This window comes from Neopsephotus bourkii, unplaced genomic scaffold, assembly GCF_033783945.1.
Source record: "Neopsephotus bourkii isolate Nb327-2 ecotype Australia unplaced genomic scaffold, CSIRO-AGI_Nbou_v1 NB_1376, whole genome shotgun sequence".
In the NCBI taxonomy this organism is placed as follows: domain Eukaryota; kingdom Metazoa; phylum Chordata; class Aves; order Psittaciformes; family Psittacidae; genus Neopsephotus; species Neopsephotus bourkii.
Genome location: NW_026901855.1, coordinates 388,446 through 407,511, shown reverse-complemented (window position 1 = coordinate 407,511; position 19,066 = coordinate 388,446). Strand labels below are relative to the sequence as shown.

Genomic DNA, 19,066 nt, shown 5'->3' with positions numbered 1-19,066 from the left:
CTGCTATGTGTACTTAAGCCCTGCTTCTTGTGACTGCTGATGGGAAGTAGAGAATAAAATCTTCTGTTTTCTTTTGCTTCTGTGTCCACAACCTTTCCTTTTGCTTTATTAAACTGCCTTTATCTTGACTCATGAGGTTTTTTTCCCCATCTTAATTTTCTCCCCTCCCCGTCCTGCTGAGGAGGCCGGTGATAGAGGCCTGGTGGGCAACTGGCATGCAGCCAGGGACAACGCACCACAACTGGATGCAATGGACCAAAGCTAGGAACCGCTGCAGGGTTCCAGAAACGTCCACGGAAGGAGCAAAAGTTACGATGCTCCCTTAGGCTTGGGAAAAGGGGCTGCTCACCACCCTAGAAGAATCGTACTGTAGGGGAGAGTCCCCCCCCCACGGCAGCATGGAAACCCGAAGGGGGGGGCAGGAGAAGGTGACAGAGCAGCCTCAGCAGCCTGCGCCCTGCTACCCCAGCCGAGCCGCTGCCCCAAGACGCCTCTCCCAGGCTAAGGTGCTGAGCCATCCCTACTAGAGTTCTCCAGCCCCCTGTGGCGCCCAAAAGGGAAACTCCCCACTGCAGCGCTGCGAGGACGGTCACCCCCTTGCGCAAAGCCGGCCTCTAGAACGCAGCCCGCGGTTGGCTGCAGCTCCCGTTCATCAGTCCTCGGGGGCGGGGCCAGCAGGCTCGGCCATCCGAGGAGTTCGTCATAGCGGAGCGACGCCTGGGATGCTGTTGGCGGTCGCGGCCCGGCCTGGTGTCATGGCGGCGGCGGCGGCAACAGCCCCCAGCCCGCCCCAGCCCGGCGGACACGCTCCGGAGATCGGCGCCGACCCTACGGCCTCGGAGGTGGCGAGCAGCGCTCTGCGCTGCCTGGCCGGGCTGGCGGGGCAAGTGAGTGCCGGGCGGGCGGAGGGGGAGGCCTGGGGCAGGGCTGGCCCGGCCGCCGCGGGCCCCACACCCCGCCTCGCCCCGCCGTGAGGGCCCCAGCGGGGCGTGCTCCTGCTTTTCCCCGGCTTGCTGGGCCTTTCTGGGTTCCAGGGGTGGGGTGCGACGCGGGGAGAAAAGAAGCCTGGCACAAGCAGGGAGCGTCACCGCTTCTGGAGGCTGTTAGCGCCTGGCCGCAGGAGCGGTGCAGCCCCTGACAGGGGCTGACAGGTGGCGGGGCCGGCTGCATCCCTCCTGGCGTGGGCAGCCCCCGGCTGCTGCTGTGTGCCCTCACCGTGCCTCTGCCTTCGAGTAACGGGACGGCTCATGTCACTTTGCAGTTTGAAGGGTGATATCTTCCATGACAAACTGCAGTCTGCCTAATTGCAGTATCTTAACAATTAATGATTATGAATTGAAAAGCTACTAAAAGCTGGCTGTGCATTGAATCAAAATAAATGATTAGGAGCTTGAAGTTAGGCTTGCTTGGTAATAGCATGCTATGAAACACACAGTGCGACTCAGTGGGTCAGAATTTTTAAAGCAGCTTTGCTGTGGTACTTAAGTTGAAACACTTACTTTAGATTTAGTAATGGCTATGAATTATTTAACAGATGTTATGGTAGTGGTGGGAGGCCCTTACCAGGAGATGGTTTTAGTAACAATTTGATTGTTACCATAAATAATTTACAGATTAATTCCTTTTCCACTGTGGAAGCATATAAGTAGTTTTGTGAAGGTGATAGTAGCACACCGTTGCTTCTGAAATTAGCAGCTTGAAGGTTTGGGGCCAGGTGATGAGTGATATTTGCAGGAGAGAATATACTTTAGTATATGCTTATGTTACAGAAATGCTCGGAAATGTCCTCTGTTAGATATAGAGGCAGTTTAGTAGTAGCTGCTGGCTGATGTGAACTTATTTTTTTAAATATTTCACCTTGCATCTGAATAGAATTTTGTATTATATTTGCTTCTAGTCTCAAAGTCTGCGAGTAATTTTCTTCATTTTCAAACAAAAGTCATCCAGAATTAAGAGCCTGAAAAGTTAGGTGCTGAATAGTAAGAGTCTCAGTTTTGTTATTGCTAAAGTGATTAAAAACTGCCCTAGCTTTTGAACAGGAGTGCAGTGCTCAACAACTTGATGATCATACGCTGTTGATTCATGGGCTTACTGAACAGGAAAACTATGTATGGAAGACAAAATATCCTATAATTCTTTCTTGTGAAAATTCTAAATGTAGTCAGTGAAGAAGTAGTGACTGTCAGTTTATCTAGATGGCAGATACTGTCATTCATACTGCTGTTCTTACAGTGTTAACATGAGGGAAAAGTTGAGCTCTTGTATTTATGAAAACCACAAAGAATAATATCGGGAAAGTTTCCTGAACTCTAACTAGGGTACTTGTCACGAGTTTAATTAATTGTTTTCAAACCTACATTAATTACTACTTTCTCTCTTACTTGTTTGCCATGGTTGCTCTGTATTTAGTAGAGTTTAGTAATTTTTGACATTGTTTCGACATGCACAGCCAGTTGCAAGAAATCGGTTTAGAGTTGCTATATCTGCCTCAGTAGACTTACATTAGTTGTAGTGTAGAGTAAAATTGTCTTCATTGGCATTTGGAACGTATTCTTTCCATAGCAACAAACCAATTTTACAGTGCACTGCACTGAACTATGAGTAGGGGTCTGGTTGCTCCATCTTAGCTGAGGCCCATTTAATTGCTCAGTCATGATTGTTTCCAGTCCTTGAGTTAAACTTTTGTCTGCCAGCACTTGAGGTCTGGTAGATTTAACTGGTGTTCTACCAGGTTACTGACTCCAACAGTCCATCTTGGATTTTTGACTGAAACCACTGATTCCTCATTTCCCTTTTACAGAGATGAGTGTACATGTGCCAGATTAGCTGTCACAGTTTATGATCCATTGTAGTAGTTTAAGTTGGATTTATGCTAGCAGTTTGGACTGGAAACAGGAATATTTCTGGCACAAGAATTTTTTTACTAGAGCATTCACTTGAAGCACAGGAGACATCTAGGGATAACAACTCTTAAAACCAATATGACTGATCATGAAAAGTTCTTTTAAACCCCAAGTAACAGTGTCTTTCATAAAACAATTTCAAAGGGCTGAAATGACTTATGATCCTGTAAATTGCTAGGCTATGGACTTGTAAATATACAAAGGCTTTGATGTTAGCAAATCACAGAATTTATAAACCTGTCACAGTTCTTAGAAGCAGAAGGATGAGAAAACTAATTATGTTGTGCTAGAAACATGTTTGGATGCAGGAGAGGCTTATTCTTATGTTTGAGGACAGTGTCTATGAGTTTAAAATATCACTGATCTAAATTATTCCAAGTCAGAAGTTCTGTCGGTTTTGTACATTGAACCATATGCACAGGAGTCACACACTGTGATACAAAGGCACACATCATCAGATTCTCTGTGAAAAAAACAGGCTTATTAGGAAATTGCAGTAGGACTCCTGTTTTGTTTCATTACGATGACTTACATTTATGCCTTTTTTTCCACTGTCCGTGCACTGTAATGTAGAATATAGCAGATGTTACTCTTCTCTTTGGGAAGAAAGACGTGCTTCAGATGATCCCATGCAGAGTGGCTAAATTCCTAAAGTTTTCTTCTTACTAAATTCTAAAATTCTTGATTTTTTGTAAGGTGTTCAGAACTAGTATTTCCTTGCTTTTTTTCTACATCCTGTGTAGTTTAAGTACTACACAGGAACAACTATTTGTGTGAAAACTACCTAAAATATATATCTAGTCAGACCAAGGCCTTTGCTATGTAACTTGGAATCTTAATACTGGATTTAACAAAATTGTTCTTTGACTAAAGAAGGAAGGCTCAGGCTTATAGTTCTTTACGTACAAAAATGTGATAATGCTGGGGTTTAAAACTAACCCAGAACAACTCACTATCCACTTCTTTGCTTTCAGAGTGATGGAGGCATTCTTGTGTTTAGTTTTCATTGTTTCCTTATAACTCTGTGTGATGGATTTAGGAAACAAGTACATTTGCATTCTGTGTTCTTGTCCGTAATATTTGGTGCTGTTAAAAGTTAAATATCTTTAGACCATATGTTAAAGGTCACTTTTGTCATCTGCTTGACATGTCTCTGTTTTTTTGTTTGTTTCTGTTTTTTTAATATTTTTTATATTTGTTTTTTTTTTTTTGTTGTTGTTGTTTTTTGTTTTTAAGAAAATGGACGGAATGAGATGTAGACATACAAATATTTATTTGACTTTGAAATTCTGTTTCTCAAATAGAATACCTGAAGGTCCTCTTGATTCTTAGCTAGGGTTTTATCTGTATTTAGAATTTAGGGATCCCTTACAGATTGGTTGGAGAACAATGTACTTGGCTTTGCGAAATGAAAGTGCTTGTTGCTTCAAGATCTCGCAAAAAGCTTTAGTGCAACAAAAATAGCAAAAGTGGGTGTTAAAGTGTGTAGTTCATTGATGATTATTAACAAGCTGCTTAGTATTAGAAAGTGAAAGTTTATTTTTAATCTTCAGAAGATACATAGTTGCTTTAAATAAACCTTCAGATTCACCATATATGTCTCTGTTGCTTTGGGAGTTAAATATTGCAATTCCTTGGAAAAGAGGACTATGGCAGTTGTTATTTTGATCTGAATGCATATAAAGGAAAATAGTGTGATTTGGAAATAGGTTTGATAGTTGTGCTCTATAGTATAGAGCTTGTTTAACCTCAAGATTTTCATTTTTTTTTAATGCTTATTTTTAAAGCAAAGCCTCCTTTGGATTAGCAGCAAGTAATAATTTTGAGAATGTGGCATGGTGCAGTATCATGACCTTGGTCATGTAGGAATAGATAGCCTTGCAGATCTCAGAATAAAATACATGAACTTACAGGAGACTGCTGTCCTGGGCGCATGTTTCTTCCTACTGGAGGTTCTGTCATCTGCTAAAAGAGAAGATTTGAGTGATTAACCTGACCAGTATGTTTTTGTATGATAGTTAATTGAATTGAGAATCGACTGAAGTTAAAGATCAAATTAATACAATGAAAGTGTGATGAAGTAGTAAGGAATTTTTAATTTTTGAATATACTCTACAAATGCTAGCTTTCCATGAAAATGACAGCTGCTTGAATTATAATTAATGTCAAACCTCTCCAGTGTCTTCATATAAAAATGGGATCTGTATGAGATTGAGCATAATTGTTGTCCTGTAGGAGTCTTGTATACTTTTGTGACATTAATAGAACATAGCATAATTTTTTGTTGTGTTTGCTTTGTCCTTTTGAAGCTTAACCTTGAGGATGATATCGTGAAAGTTGTAATCGATTGGAGCAAGCTTCAAAGCACATCAGCGCTTCAGCCAACGTTGCTCTTCAGTGCACTTCAGCAGCATATTTCATGTTTGCAGGTAAGTATTTCATTGGACATATTTGACTTGATAAAAGTGATCAACAACTGAACGTAGTTATGTTATCTAAACTGTAAAATTTAAGTTGGTTTTGTTCTGACATTGCTGTGTCTAACAAAAAATAGTGCGAAAGTGTTATATGCTTGGGATTCCACTGTGCCTAATCTGTACTCATGCTTATGGATTTTTCCGATTAGTGGTGGGAATAGCCACTGTAGGTGAGCAGGCTGAATAAACGCAACCTCATTGATTTCTAGGCTTGCATTGTAAATGTGATACATTTCCATCTATGGTGGGTTATAATTAAGCAATAAGACACGGCAGGTGTGTGTCATGCTATGATAATGATTCCATGCGTTGGGTGAGTTTTGAGGCTCATGGAGTGCTTTCAGTGGTTCAAGAAGTGGCATTATCCCAGCATGACACATCCTGGAGTGTCTTACTGCAATTAAATATATTTTCAGATATTTTTTTTTTATTTTTTTTTAAGAGTAATTTCTTTGACATTAATGTCTCATCTTGCCAAGTAGCCAGTCACCATTACTGTCATTTCTTTTAACTATTTGAAACTTTCCAACCCTGCCAAAAGTATGTGTAATTTAGTTGCATGGCAGGGAGGGTGAGCAATTTGTCAGCTGGTAACAGAACAGTGTTTTGACTTGATAGTTCATCTGTAAAAGGTGGGGATTTGAATACTAGTGTTTTGCTTCAGCTAGTCAATGTATTATTTCAAGTGTGTAGTACTGAGAGGGTTAAAAAGGAATTTCCTGTATTTGCTTGTCTGTAGGTAAAAGAAAGACCCTTTATGTTTTCCAGACATCCACCAAATCTTTGGTGTGATGAACAAAAAGAGAAAATATGCAAGATAAAAGCAAGTAAAAATCACACCCAACTGTAAGAACACTGCAAGTAGGAATCTGATTCATTTCAGGAAATGTAACTGATAAAAAATCATGTTGTCTTTAAAAAATAATTTCTGGAAGGAAAATAAGCAGTGAAATTCAGACTAGGTGAAACTGGTAACAATTTAAAAAAAGGGGGTGACACATACATACGTTCTGGGGTTTTGCTATTACATCTGTGTAAGAGTTATTGCAGTAGAATAAGCATTTCTTTTTGCTGCTATAAATGTCAGTGCATTCTTTCATTTAATTTCATGACCTAAGTAGATAATAAACCGTGTCAAGAAAAGCATGTGTTCAGGATAACGCTAATATATATCCTGTCTGTGTTCTCTCATTTGCTTGGGCAACTGCAGGTTCAAGTGGAGAATGTAGTGCTGTGGTGATAAAGTAAAGGCTTTGCAGTGTGAAAGCATTGGCTTTTATGTTAAGGAAGAAAAATACTAAGCCTTACTGTTCTGAGTAGGCATTTGAATGAAATGCTAATTAAGTGGCATTGATGCCAATGATTGACACTTTGATTTCCCTAGTAACAGATGAGCAGCAGGCAGATTTTTGCAGAAATTTGGGAGTTTTCCTATATAAACATCTAAAAGGCACAGGTCAAAAAGGCCAGAATCATGGTGTGCAGAGTATTTGAACAATAGCCCTTTTTTCCCTTTTTTTAAATTTTATTACTGTGTTCCATCACAGGCAGATGTTGTAATTCCTAAAATTATCTCAGTTGGTCTGTTTTAGAAACTGTAATAGTATTTGGCTTTTTTGCTTTTTCTTTTGGGGATTTTTGTGGGGTTTGTTTGGGTTTTGGTTTTTTTTTGATAACCCTAACATACTGTTTTCTTTGTCTAGCCTCTTTTAGAAAAACTCCAGTCTTTGATTAAAGAGGAAAATATAGGCCATGTTGAACCTGCAGGTAAAACAGGCAATCAAACTTGTGAAACAAGTTTAGGTGTTTATGATGGTAACGGTCAAACTGAAGAAAAGTATGCAAGTTATGATTTGGGAGACCTGAAGGAAGCTCATATTAATTTTGACCCAGAGGTGGTCCAAATAAAAGCTGGAAAAGCAGAAGTAAGTGATTTACCTAAATAAAAATTAAAGAGTAAAAGATCTTTCTGAATTCTAAATTTAAAGAATGAAATGGATATATGCCATCATGTTTACTATTTGCAGATTGACAGGCGGATATCAGCCTTCATCGAGAGGAAACAAGCTGAGATCAATGAAAATAATGTCAGGGAATTTTGCAATGTTATTGATTGTAATCAAGGTAACTGGATACCCAGACTTTAATCTGCATAGCAGTTTAAGTTGGCTGCTTTTGATTTTTGGTTTGGGGTGTTTTTTTGTTTGTTTGTTTGGGTTTTGTTTTTTGATGGTGTTTTTTTTTTTTTCCATTTGTTCAAAAGCATTATTCTATATTTAAAACAGAACTTCATTTTAAGAGTAAATGTTTTAATCTGCATGTGCACTGAAGATGTTGTCAGATAGACCAAAAAAAGGAAGTAGTCCCTTTAATACATCCCGTACAGAAAGATTGTAGCTATTACTGTGTTCATTTTAAGAACTATAATCTTAAATCAGATGATTTCATAACTGTTGTTCAGTGGTTTAGCTAGATGTTCCTTCCAAAGTCAACCGAATTACAATTCAGAAATAACTTGTGAATTACATATTCAAATTAAAGTTTTAAATTGACTATTACCTAATGCTAGTTAAATTACAAAGAAGTACTTTTTGCAATCAATTTGAATTACTAGCTACTTAGAATAACTTTTTCCTTTCAACATTAGTCACAGTGTTGGTGTTTTTAATGCACCAACTGGCACAATTTGCTGTATCTATAACCAATCTTAAATTCATCTGGCAGGCTGGATCCCATTAGCATGATCAGTGACTGTGTAACCAAATGCATCTTAAAACTGAAGACACTTTATTATACATAAGTATATGGGGACACTTTCTAAGTACCTGTGAACCCAGATGTGCATCGTCTCTGTGATATACTTACGCTTTTAGAGATCAAAGCTTATTGTTCCTTAAGCTTTATAGGAAGAGAGTTTAACTGCTTGAATGTTTGTTGGAATGGAAATGACAGCTGAAATCTAGTTGAATATGTTAGACTTTAAAAGACTGATTCCTAAAATTAATTACGTACAGGAGAAATTATGAAAAGACCTTCCTTTGTACGTTGAGGCATAACAAAAGATGTGTAAAGCTTTGGTGTATATTAAGAGAGATTAAAATATAAACATTAGAATATACTAAGATGGTCTGGACTGTAGGCCTTTATGGTTAAACAAATTAAAGAAGTCACAGGCATCAGAATAAATGCAGGAAGGTGATAAAAGAATGCTGATGAGTAACTAGACCAGTGTAAAATGAGAGGAGAGTTTCAAAAAAGGACAGAAAACCAGAATAATAGTGGTAAGCAGGGAAGAGAATTCTCTACAGGAAGAAAGACATAAGTTACAGAAAAACGCAGTGACAAGAACCAAATAAAATGTAAATTGGAAGAAATTTGGGTTGATCCAATCAACTTTCATATACACGTGTACATACATTTATATAAGTGACTCACCCAATTTAAACCAGTAGGTCCATGAAAGTGTGTGAAACTATAATGAGTGCTTTTGTAGAATGAAAGAAGTATTTCTGATGTTTTAATTGTATGAAAAATTTTCATTAGATTTGTTAAAAGCCTCAAAGCTGATGATGGTTAGAATATTTTAAATTATAAAGACATAATTAGGACCTGACTTTTTCTGTCATTATTATTTATTTAGAAAACAGCTGTGCCAGAACAGATGCAATTTTCACACCCTATCCTGGATTTAAAAGCCATATAAAGGGTAAGCAACTACTTTAATACTCCTTTATTAAGTGTCCAGATAGAACAATATGGATCAATTTTTGACTTTAAAACTTTTTATAGAATACTCAAAAAATGCAAACTTAACATAGTGATTTTTGAGTCTCTACTTTTACATCCTCACGTCTCCAAGGTTTTCAGTCCTGTAACTCCTTCATTAAGTCGATGGTTATGCTCTAAAGAGCAAAACAAAGTAGCTTATTTTCATTGTCTGGAAGGAAAGATACAGAAGATAAAGTGGAACAGAGAAACAGAACAGTTCTTAGCTTTTTGTTTAAGGCAATGCCAGCAGTCCAGTTGAGGAATTGAGATTCGATAAAATTATCTTATATTTTTTGTTAGTTGGTGTAACCAGATTGGTTTAGAAACAGTTTTGGGACACAATGGAAGTTCTGAGGTACAGGTTTATGGGAAGTGTTGAGCTGGGCACTACCTTTTGGAAAAAAGTAAATAGTGCAGAAATGCTTGTCCAGTAGAAGTTACATATAAAAGATTGCTTGTCTGTCTGCTGTTCTCTAGGTGTACAAAAGTTACTCTGTGCTTAAAAACAAATAAATGAAACCTCCAAAATGAGAATGAAAGTAACTTGTCCATTTTCAAGAGTGGTAGTATACAGTTATCCACTTGATACTGCTTCTAGAAACCAATTCATTATTGTGAGTTGAGAACAATAGTGTGAAGCATGACAGGTATAAGCAGTAAAAGGTCTGGTGAATTGAGGGAGATAGGAAAGTGAGTTTGAGTTTATAATCTTTCACTAAGAACTGGTTTCAGTAGTCACATTTTTTAAACTGAGTACTAATTTGTAACTTGGATGGTATCATATTACAGAAAAAAAAGAAAAGCTTGCACTTCAAGTAACTAAAAACTGAACAGTCAATGAACTGAAATGTGAATAACACCTAGAAAGGAACTGGAAGTAAAGCCAGCATAAACTGAAGCAAAAATGTGACGTGACCTTCATGAAGTATTGGGCAAGAAAGTATGTGCTTCAGTGTCTGGAGTTCCAACATAGTCTAAACCTGCAGTACACTGCAGTAGTCCTGTCAGGAGGGACTTGAGAAAGGACCATGATTTAGAGAAGGGATGAAAATGTTCTGATAAAGACATGCTTTAGGAGAGGAGGAAAGATAGACCCGGAAGCAGCTGAAGAGTTATTAAAGCTGTTAACCTGAATAACAAAAATTAGAAGAGAACTTCCTTGCCGAGATTTGTAGCGGTTCTTCTAGTTGTTTACCTCCCCTCATCTTCATGTATTTATGATGCTTCCTGTAATACTAGGTCTGGCCTTTTCTTTGCATTCACAACAGCTCACATGTGCAACTGCTGACATAGATATTGGGCTTTCTGCTATTTATCAGCAGCTGATGACAAACTCTTGATACTGCCGTTCTACATGAATGTATGAGTAATTCTTTTACTTTGCATATGTAAAGTCCTAGGTTTTTTTTTGTTTGGTTACTTGTGCAAAAATAGGAAAATACTTTTACTTGAACCTTTGATCTTGATTATGTGTGGGACCCTTCACATGAGACACTGGTGTGAAATTTGATTTAGCACAGGCTTTTTATATTTTACCATTTTGATTGGTTTAGTTAGATGTACGTTGTGTTTCTTGTGTATGTGTATTAAATTTGTGTTCTCTTTACCTAGTTTCTAGGGTAGTAAATACATATGGTCCTCAGACTAGATCTGAAGGAATACATGGGTCCAGTCACAAAGCCAGTGTCCCCATTCATGATTGTGGAAACCAAGCTGTTGAGGAGAGATTGCAAAACATTGAAGCACACTTACGGTTACAGACAGGTTTGTATCATGCTTTGACATCGGTACGTCAGTTTGTGTTAGTTATTACTGTAGTAAAACTGGACAGGTCTGTAAAAACTGTGACTGTAAAAACAATGGATAGATCCATGGAAGGGTTTAGTCATCCCAAATACTACAGTCATATGTTTAGGTTCTTATACCCAAAATGGAACCCAGATTCACACCCAAGTTAGGATGCTGAGTTAGTAAATGCATGCTCAATGTGGTGGCAAATGAAAGAGAGGCACTTCAGAATGGGATTAAACAAGTCTGGAATATTTGGAGGTAGGGATTCTCAATAGCCAGTGGAGTCCATCTGCCTTGACCCAATGAACAGGAAAAGCTGAGGTTAGTATTCAGTCCTGTGTCATGGACACCTTCTGTGTCAGAAAGTAAAATACTCCAAATACTGTTGAGGTAGCAGAGCTTGATGTTTAGCTGTATAACCATCTCAAAAATAAGGTGGATTTTGTGCATGGAAATAGAATTTGCAAGTGGCTGGCCAGCACTAAGGTTACAATGCAGCTTTGGAGTTTATGCATATCAGAGATGACTGGGAGTAGCTAAGGAGGGGTCCTTGCTTCCTGGTTCTGCCTATAATAGGTGACATAATTTTATTTTAAGGAACAGGTTTTTAAACTACAGTATAGGGGAAGAGGAAAGTGTGCAATTCCAGCTCAACTCCTGTCCAAATCAGCATTCAGTGCTGAAGGTCTCAAGGTCATTTTTTACTTACCCCCAGCAGCTGTGCAAAAGGTAGTTATGAGCTGCCTCAGTTCCCTGCTCACTGGTTTTGGTTTATAATGATGGAAAGGGTTGTTCTCGACTCATCTGCTGTTTATCTGAACAGCTTCTTCTACTGCTAGTACTGCTCTTTTCCCTTTACATTAAGAGTTAGCAATATTAAGAAGAGTGAGAGTCAGCCGATTCAATTAGTAGCTGCTGAGTGATGAGAACAGAACTTAAAAGGAGGGAAGCTACCTGCAAAATGGTCTGTCTGAAGTGAGGGAATAGATGAATGGCAAAAAAACCCATTAGTGCTTATTTCAGTAGTTTGTGCAATACAATTATCTTACCTAACAGACCTAGAAATAAATGGAAACAAGTGGCAAAAGAGTAATTAAAAGCTTGCTAAGGCTCTGGTTGTCATTGCTGTTCAGAACCAGACTGTCATTTTAGTTGGGATAGCCAGTAGTTAGTTGTGATAAACAGTGATTTTAGTTTATAGAATACTGTGTAGCATGGTACATAGATGCTTTCTGAGGCTGATCTTTTGATCAGTTCTGTTCTTAAATGGGAAAACAAGCCTAGCCTGCTGTAGTATAGCTGCAAACAGCAAATGGGTTGAGGTGGGTTTTTTTGTTGCTGTTGGTTTTGTGATGTATGCAGGTTTGTTGGTTTTTTGTTTGTTTGGTTTTTCGGCGGGGGGAGAGGGGGAAGGGCTTGTGCATTTTTTTGTTTGGTTTTTAGTTTTTCTCTGCTGTTGCATTCCACACAACATTCCACACCCCTGCTTCTCCCATCTGTGCCTAAGCAAATGTTAGTCTTTGTCAAGTGCAGCTCATACCTGTCCTCCTAACTTCTGATGCTCAGTGGAGATAGGCTTTCTTCAGAACAATCTTGGATATTAGTGATGACTTCATGTGTGGTTGGCCATCCCCTCTTCTAGTGTGATTAATATATCATTAGAGTGAGCATTAGCTGTTCCAGGGACTTTGTCAGACATATTTCAGCCACCTGCATAAAGTTGTCTGTTGCCTTCACTGACTGCATTGGGTTATCAATCAGCTTTTACCTTGAATCATATTAATTACCCTTCCATTTTACTGCGGTGTCCACTTGTTTTGTTTCAGCTACTAGTTGGTAGCTGGAATCAAACAATTCACATGTAAAACTTGAAATCTTTAGTTTAAAAAGTTACTCAAGCACTTTTTGTGATTTCTTTGTATTTGTGTATTTAGGTGGTCCTGTACCAAGAGACATTTATCAGAGAATTAAGAAACTTGAAGATAAAATCCTTGAGCTAGAAGGACTGTCTCCTGAATATTTTCAATCTGTGGTAAGAAATTCTCTCATCTTCTTTTAGCATACCTGAAGGCATTTGTCTCTGATGTACAGACAAAACCTAAGGGCATACACTCTTGATAGAGAATGCTGACTTAGTGTAATAGCTACGTTTTATTTGGACAATTTGTGTAAGTTCATATTTCTACCTAATTTCTCATTTGAAAGAAAATAGTATACATTTGAGGGAAAATGACTGCAGCCACCCAAGATTCACAATTTGTAAGAAATTTGTTATAGAGGTTGGATTTCTGCACCTCCTTCTTCCCACTCCGTCCATCTCCCCACCCTACCCAGGCTGTCAAGCAGGTGGCTGAAGCATGTTACCTGCTCAGATGAATACTTTTTTGCAAAAAATCCCACACTTACCTGTTTCTTATGACAAGAAAATTGAGAAGAGTTTTGATCTCGGTACAGATCATTAATAGCTTAAGTCCTTTGGGCTTCTGTACATTACCTGATTACGAAAGATCAGGTATATGAAGTAACTTCCAATGGGAGAGTAAACCCTTTAAAAATTGTTTCATGTGATTCTATAACTTTTGTTTCTATGTTGCTAGTTTTCAGGCAGAGTTCTGTTTCTTTCTGAATAATAAATGTTATCTGCCATTCACAAAAGAAGATTAGGACAAAGAGAACATTAGTTATTACTACACCGAGCTCTGGTTGGCTGTAGAAATTTGTCTGTTATTTTGTTATTCTTTCCCCATGTAACACTGTCTCTTTTACTATTGATAATACTTTAATTCATATCTTCTCCCATATGACCAGCCAAAGAAGAGTCTGCAAAAATCAATGGCAGTAGTACGTTTTTTGTTTGTTTGGTTGGTTTATGTTGGAGACCAGTAAAACCCTTTATTTGTGAGGCTCTTCCTTCAAGTTGTTGGAAACCAGAGTTTAAAACATACATTTTTATAAAATGAGATTTCCACGGAAAAGGCTTTAGGATCTTCTCTAGAATGGGGGTCTGTGAAAAATTTGTGGTCATGGCAATAGTAGTATTGTACAGTAATTAGAATTCTTTTGTCCAAACTTCTGCAAAAATATTGGTGTGAATACAGGAAATTTTGGGGGAGATAAATACTGACAGTTTCGAAAGCTGGATATTGATCTTGGTTTTGTCTGAAGGAAGCTTCAGTTAAGTTGATAGTTGTTGGCTGCCACGCCTGGAGAAGTTTCAACAACTTCTGAATGTTCTCCAGTAGTGTTCCTTGTGATCCAAAGTACTTAATTATAAGAAAAGATTTCTTTAATCCATGGAATGGCAGTCTGTGTTCTTTGTGCACTTTAAAGACTCTTGTCAACATTGTTACAGAATTACTTGTGGTCCTTTGTCAGTGCAACATTAAGTCTCTTTTGATTATGTCTTTTCTTTAGAGTTGTTCTGGCAAGAGGAGAAAGATTCAACCTCCTCACGTAAGTGCTGTTAACTTTTGTTTACCCTAAGTTTAGGATGTTCTGAGTGAAAAGTAATCAGAAGTTCTATCAAGCAAATATCTAACTTCTCAGAAGTAGCTGCGTCAGTATTGGATATCTTGCTGGCAAAGAAAGAAGACAGAAAGTTAATGGATGTCACAGTGAAATGAGTCTTCTAAGAGTTTATACTGGAGTAGGTTATTTAGTGTTTTCACCAGTTAGATGAAAGAATAAAACAAATCTGTAATGTTGTTAATCAACAGGGGGGTAACAAACAATTTGCAAGTTCTTACCAGCCTTTTAGTAATGTGTTCTGGTTTGGTTTTGTTTTGTTTATGGCTTGGTGGTTATTGTTGATGTTTTGAGTTATTTTTTAATTTCCTTTATTGGTAAATTTATTAATAGTTATTCATATTTATTCATATTTGTGAAGAGACAATAAAAGTAGAAAGGTCTGGCTCAGCAGAAGTGTTGCAGAAAGACCTGACGTTACTAACCCGAGTCAGTAAGACTTGCCATTTTCACAACACCATCACATAAGGGAATGCACTAACTACGCACCTTAGGCCACAAGGGCATTTCTTCTCAGCGTGAGACTGCACCTGGGACACTGCTACTGGCCATCACACTTTGAGGCAGATGGCTAGGGAGAATGCTTAGAATGGAATATGCGCCATCAGAGACTTCAGGAATTAGGCTTGTTTACATGAGAAAAAAAGAAAAATCCTCCATAGAGTGAAATATGTTTATAAGAAGGCTGATGACCAGTTCTTTGTGTAAGAAGAGATAAAATGTCAGGTTAAGTGGGCACAGAGGACATTGATGTTGGGCAATAGGAAAAAAAAAACACTTCATTTGTAAAGCTGTGTTGTATAAGATCTGGGTAGGCTTGTTCAGTGTTTTAACATCAAAGGATATTTGTGTTTTGTTTTTTTTTCATGAACAGGTTAAATAAGCATCTAATGGAAATAGTATGGATATATTGATCCATGATTAGGACTGTCAGTTTCTTCTAAGTCTTTTTCTTTCAACTTTTAATAGTCATAGACTAGATTCAGACAATTCTGCAAATGTATTCGTATCACTTAGTGCAGTATGCAGTGACCTCAAGTTTAAAGTGCTAGGCCACTTCTCCAGCAATTACAAAATGTAAATGATTGTGTTTTTATTTTGTTCTTTTAGCAGAATTATTCATTGGCTGAACTTGATGAAAAGATCAATGCCATAAAACAGGCATTACTGAGGAAGACAAAAGAGAGCAAGTCCAAGGAGGCTGAGCAGCTTCTTCGATAAAAAAAAAGTATTTTCAGAATCCTCATTGTGCTTTACACATACCTAAACCATAGACTTGAGTAGTGTTGATCGGCGATGACTTCAGCAATGAAAGCAAAGCATGCTTATAACCTCCTTTTGGATGATCTTGAAAGCTTTGTTTCGGAAGAGCTCATTTAAAAACTGTCTTGTTAATTAAGTAGTTACTGTAAAATGAAGAATGTTTTAGGAATAGCATTCTAATCCATTCCCTTCTGTTATAAAGGAGGATTGCAGCATTGTTCATATGTGGAAAGTTGTAATCCACATAAAAAAAGCTACATTTCACATCTAATTCTTGATGATTGGATATTCAAAAGGGGTATCTTTTGAATACTTTCCATGTAAGTAGTTTGCATAGACTTGTGAAATACAACTAAATACTCATAAACAAACTTAGGAAAATTGAAAAAAACCCTCACAGTATGCATGCTTGCCTGTATTTTGTCCATATTTGTCACTGTTTTCACTACTGTTAGAATGGCAACAGATTTCTGTTTAAAATATGGTTATGGAAATCTTATATACATAAATAGAGACACCTGTTCTTCACTTCCTCCGTGCCCTGTAGGAATGCAAACTTTGTACCCTACTAACAAACTTAATATATTCTAAAGACCACTCCAGGGAAGGTTTTGAGGAGCATGCCAGCAGGCACCAGCTTCCCTTCCTTCCATGTGCATGCTTATATGACTTCTGAAGTGTGGATATTGGGTACATAGTTTAAATTGGTCAGACCTTTGGCCACACACAGAAGTGTGATTTTCTTTGTTTTAATAAAACACTTTCTATTTATACCAGTTCTTTAGTTTATTTGCTGTCTCTCTGTTTGTTCTGGATTAGAAGTAACTGTTAGAGAGGGAGTCCTTTATGTTAACTCTTCTGCTTATAGCAGTCATACTATCAGTGTCCCTGTATCAGTCTCTGTGACAGGTGTTAAGACTAGTACTGACTGGACACAGTTGTACTTTGAAGAATGGTAGACATTTTCTGTAATTCTGTGTTCTTATCTAAACTGATATTTGTTGTAGCATGTAATGCTTCTCTGAAGTTAAGCCGTCAGAAGTGCCTGACAAAAGCTGCTTGAGCTCCAGGAAAGAACATTGTATATGTTACCTGTTCAGGTTCCTAGTGTCCACCCATGGAAAAGTTAACCCAAGCAGTTATGAGTGCCTCAAATACAGCACTGGCTACAAAGAGGTACTTCTGCATTTGAAGACAGTGACCAGCTTATGTGTAGGACTATTACTCAGACTGTATGCTACATAACAATCCAGCATCCTACAGAGACTACTTCTGTTACACAAAGTGTTGCAACTGTTGAAAATCTGCGCAGCTAATGTTAAGGGTGAAGCAACACAGTGAGCTGCAACTTTTACCACAGGTAGATAAGCTTTATTTGCTGTCTACAAAATATTTTTTTTTGAGCCATACTCAAAAGAATATAACGTGGATATAATTGTGCCTAGCAGTATACACATCAAACAGTAGTACTTGAAAGTGGGAGGTGCTTGTTACAGCTGGGGTCAGGAAGGACAGTCACAGGGATTTAGCTCGTGTAAAGGAGCCTCTACTTGTGTGTACTAATTCAAGTACTGATGGGACATGCTGGCTAAGACTACTGCATTTTCAGTGTGTAATTTTCTCTGGAAGATTCTGGAGTGAAGCCCTAGAAGAGATAATAAACATGTGGCAGATACCTTGGGTAATATTGGCTAATGTTAAATTATTTGTTGTTCGTTTACATTATAACAAGTGCATATGTATATACATACAAAAAAACCCCAAACCAAACAAACCAAAACTTCGATCCTCATCTGGAGTCACTTAGAATAAATTGCAAACAAGCTGAATTCCCCAATGGAGAATGGTTACAAAAAGACTGCATTAGCAATTTCAAAGTGGCTTTTTCTGTAGTGAATTGTGTGCTGCTTGAAAGATCTCATGCCATGGGATTCTCCTTCTTTTTCTCAAGATGACAGCAACATAGCAGTTAAGGGTTGAAAGCATAATGAAGATGCATTGTAGCAAGACAATAGCTAAGGGTTGAAAGCATAATGAAGATGCATTGTAGCAAGACAATAGCTAAGGGACAACATTAGAAGTACTCTAGATTGCAATTTATTAGCCCTGTGTAATTTATCAAATAAATACTACAGATACACTTGAAAAATGTCAAGGTGTTCATCTTGCTTTGTTGTTAGACCTTTGCCATTCTTTGGTTTCAGGTTGTTCATTTCTTGTGCGCTTAATGCTAATGCATCCATGCTGTAAGAATTCATTGGAAATGTATTCTCTGCTGTGAGTAGCATGTTAAAAGTAGCTGCAGATTCCAGAGGGCTGCCAACCTGTTGGAAGTTTCCCTTTTTCTGCTATATGGCTTTTATCCATAGACGGAAGGGGGAGGAGGACATTGTTCTGGTATTCAGAGCTACTTGTCTTACCAGTTTATCCTTACTTGCCTTATGTCTCTGCCACTTTACCTTATACAACTGACTTTCACTGTAAGGACTAGTTCTGCAGAAAGAGATGAGCTCCCCAATCCCTCACACCCCTGTAATAAAGGGGATGTAGGATAATCCTTACAATACCAGTTTCCAGAACTACCTATTATGCTGGTTTTCCTCTGCACCTGAAACACTACAAGTGCTTGCTGATGGGGGCTGCAGTAGCAGAAGAAGTCTGAAAGGTAACCCCAAGTGAAGCAAAAGCAGGTAGTGTCTACTGTCTTGTTGGCATGTCTCAACACCTTGACCAAGATGTTTTTAGATGCTGGGCTGATCTACACTCCCTTTCCTCCAAAAGGACATACAGAAGTGTTATGAAGAAGGTGACTTTATGTCTTTGTTAAACATTTCTTTCTTCTCCACTTTCAGCTAGAGCTAGTATTACAGTATAACATTGAGGATACCTTCTCTCATAAAATGTTTTCCTCTTGGACCGCTTCTGGCATCCAGAATCCTGTGTAATGAGAAGCACTACTGTGGCTGCTGCTTACTACAGCAACATTTCTTCCTTAGCAAAAGGCCAGCTTTGCATCTAAACTGGGCAAAGGAATGGTTTAGATGTGCAAGTTCACTACAGAGAATAATTTACTGAATAGATAGAACTATACGGAAGCATTTTTGAAGGCCATTTATGTGATCCAGTTCACCATCCTCCAGCATATATAATCCCAGTGATATTAAAGGTTTCCCTGTGAAAGGACATTAGTGCTTTTGTGGAAATACCTTTACTGCTGGCAGCTTATATGTGGCATAGCAAGAAAAACTATTGTATGGGGAAAAAGCATTCTGCCTGGCTGTCAGTACAGAGCTCTTTAATTTGTGAGCAATTTGAGAAAATCTGCTTCTCTTTTTCTTC

General features: G+C 38.2%; 1 protein-coding gene and 1 long non-coding RNA gene across 2 annotated transcripts in view; one reads left to right on the top strand and one right to left on the bottom strand.

Annotated features, from left to right (window-relative positions):
• Positions 1 to 674: 674 nt before the first annotated feature.
• On the top strand, positions 675 to 16,109 carry MBIP (MAP3K12 binding inhibitory protein 1). The gene is made up of 9 exons (XM_061367310.1): positions 675 to 887; positions 5,213 to 5,332; positions 7,084 to 7,305; positions 7,408 to 7,504; positions 9,021 to 9,086; positions 10,760 to 10,912; positions 12,874 to 12,971; positions 14,354 to 14,392; positions 15,575 to 16,109. Exons 1-9 carry the CDS (start codon positions 723 to 725, stop codon positions 15,683 to 15,685), a joined length of 1,071 nt encoding a protein of 356 aa, XP_061223294.1. The 5' UTR covers positions 675 to 722; the 3' UTR covers positions 15,686 to 16,109.
• The window catches only part of LOC133219798 (uncharacterized), a 21,294-nt gene continuing 12,372 nt past the window's right edge, over positions 10,145 to 19,066 (bottom strand). Inside the window, exon 3 of the long non-coding RNA XR_009727534.1 lies at positions 10,145 to 10,277. This is a non-coding gene — a long non-coding RNA (uncharacterized LOC133219798). The remainder of the gene's footprint in view (positions 10,278 to 19,066) is intronic.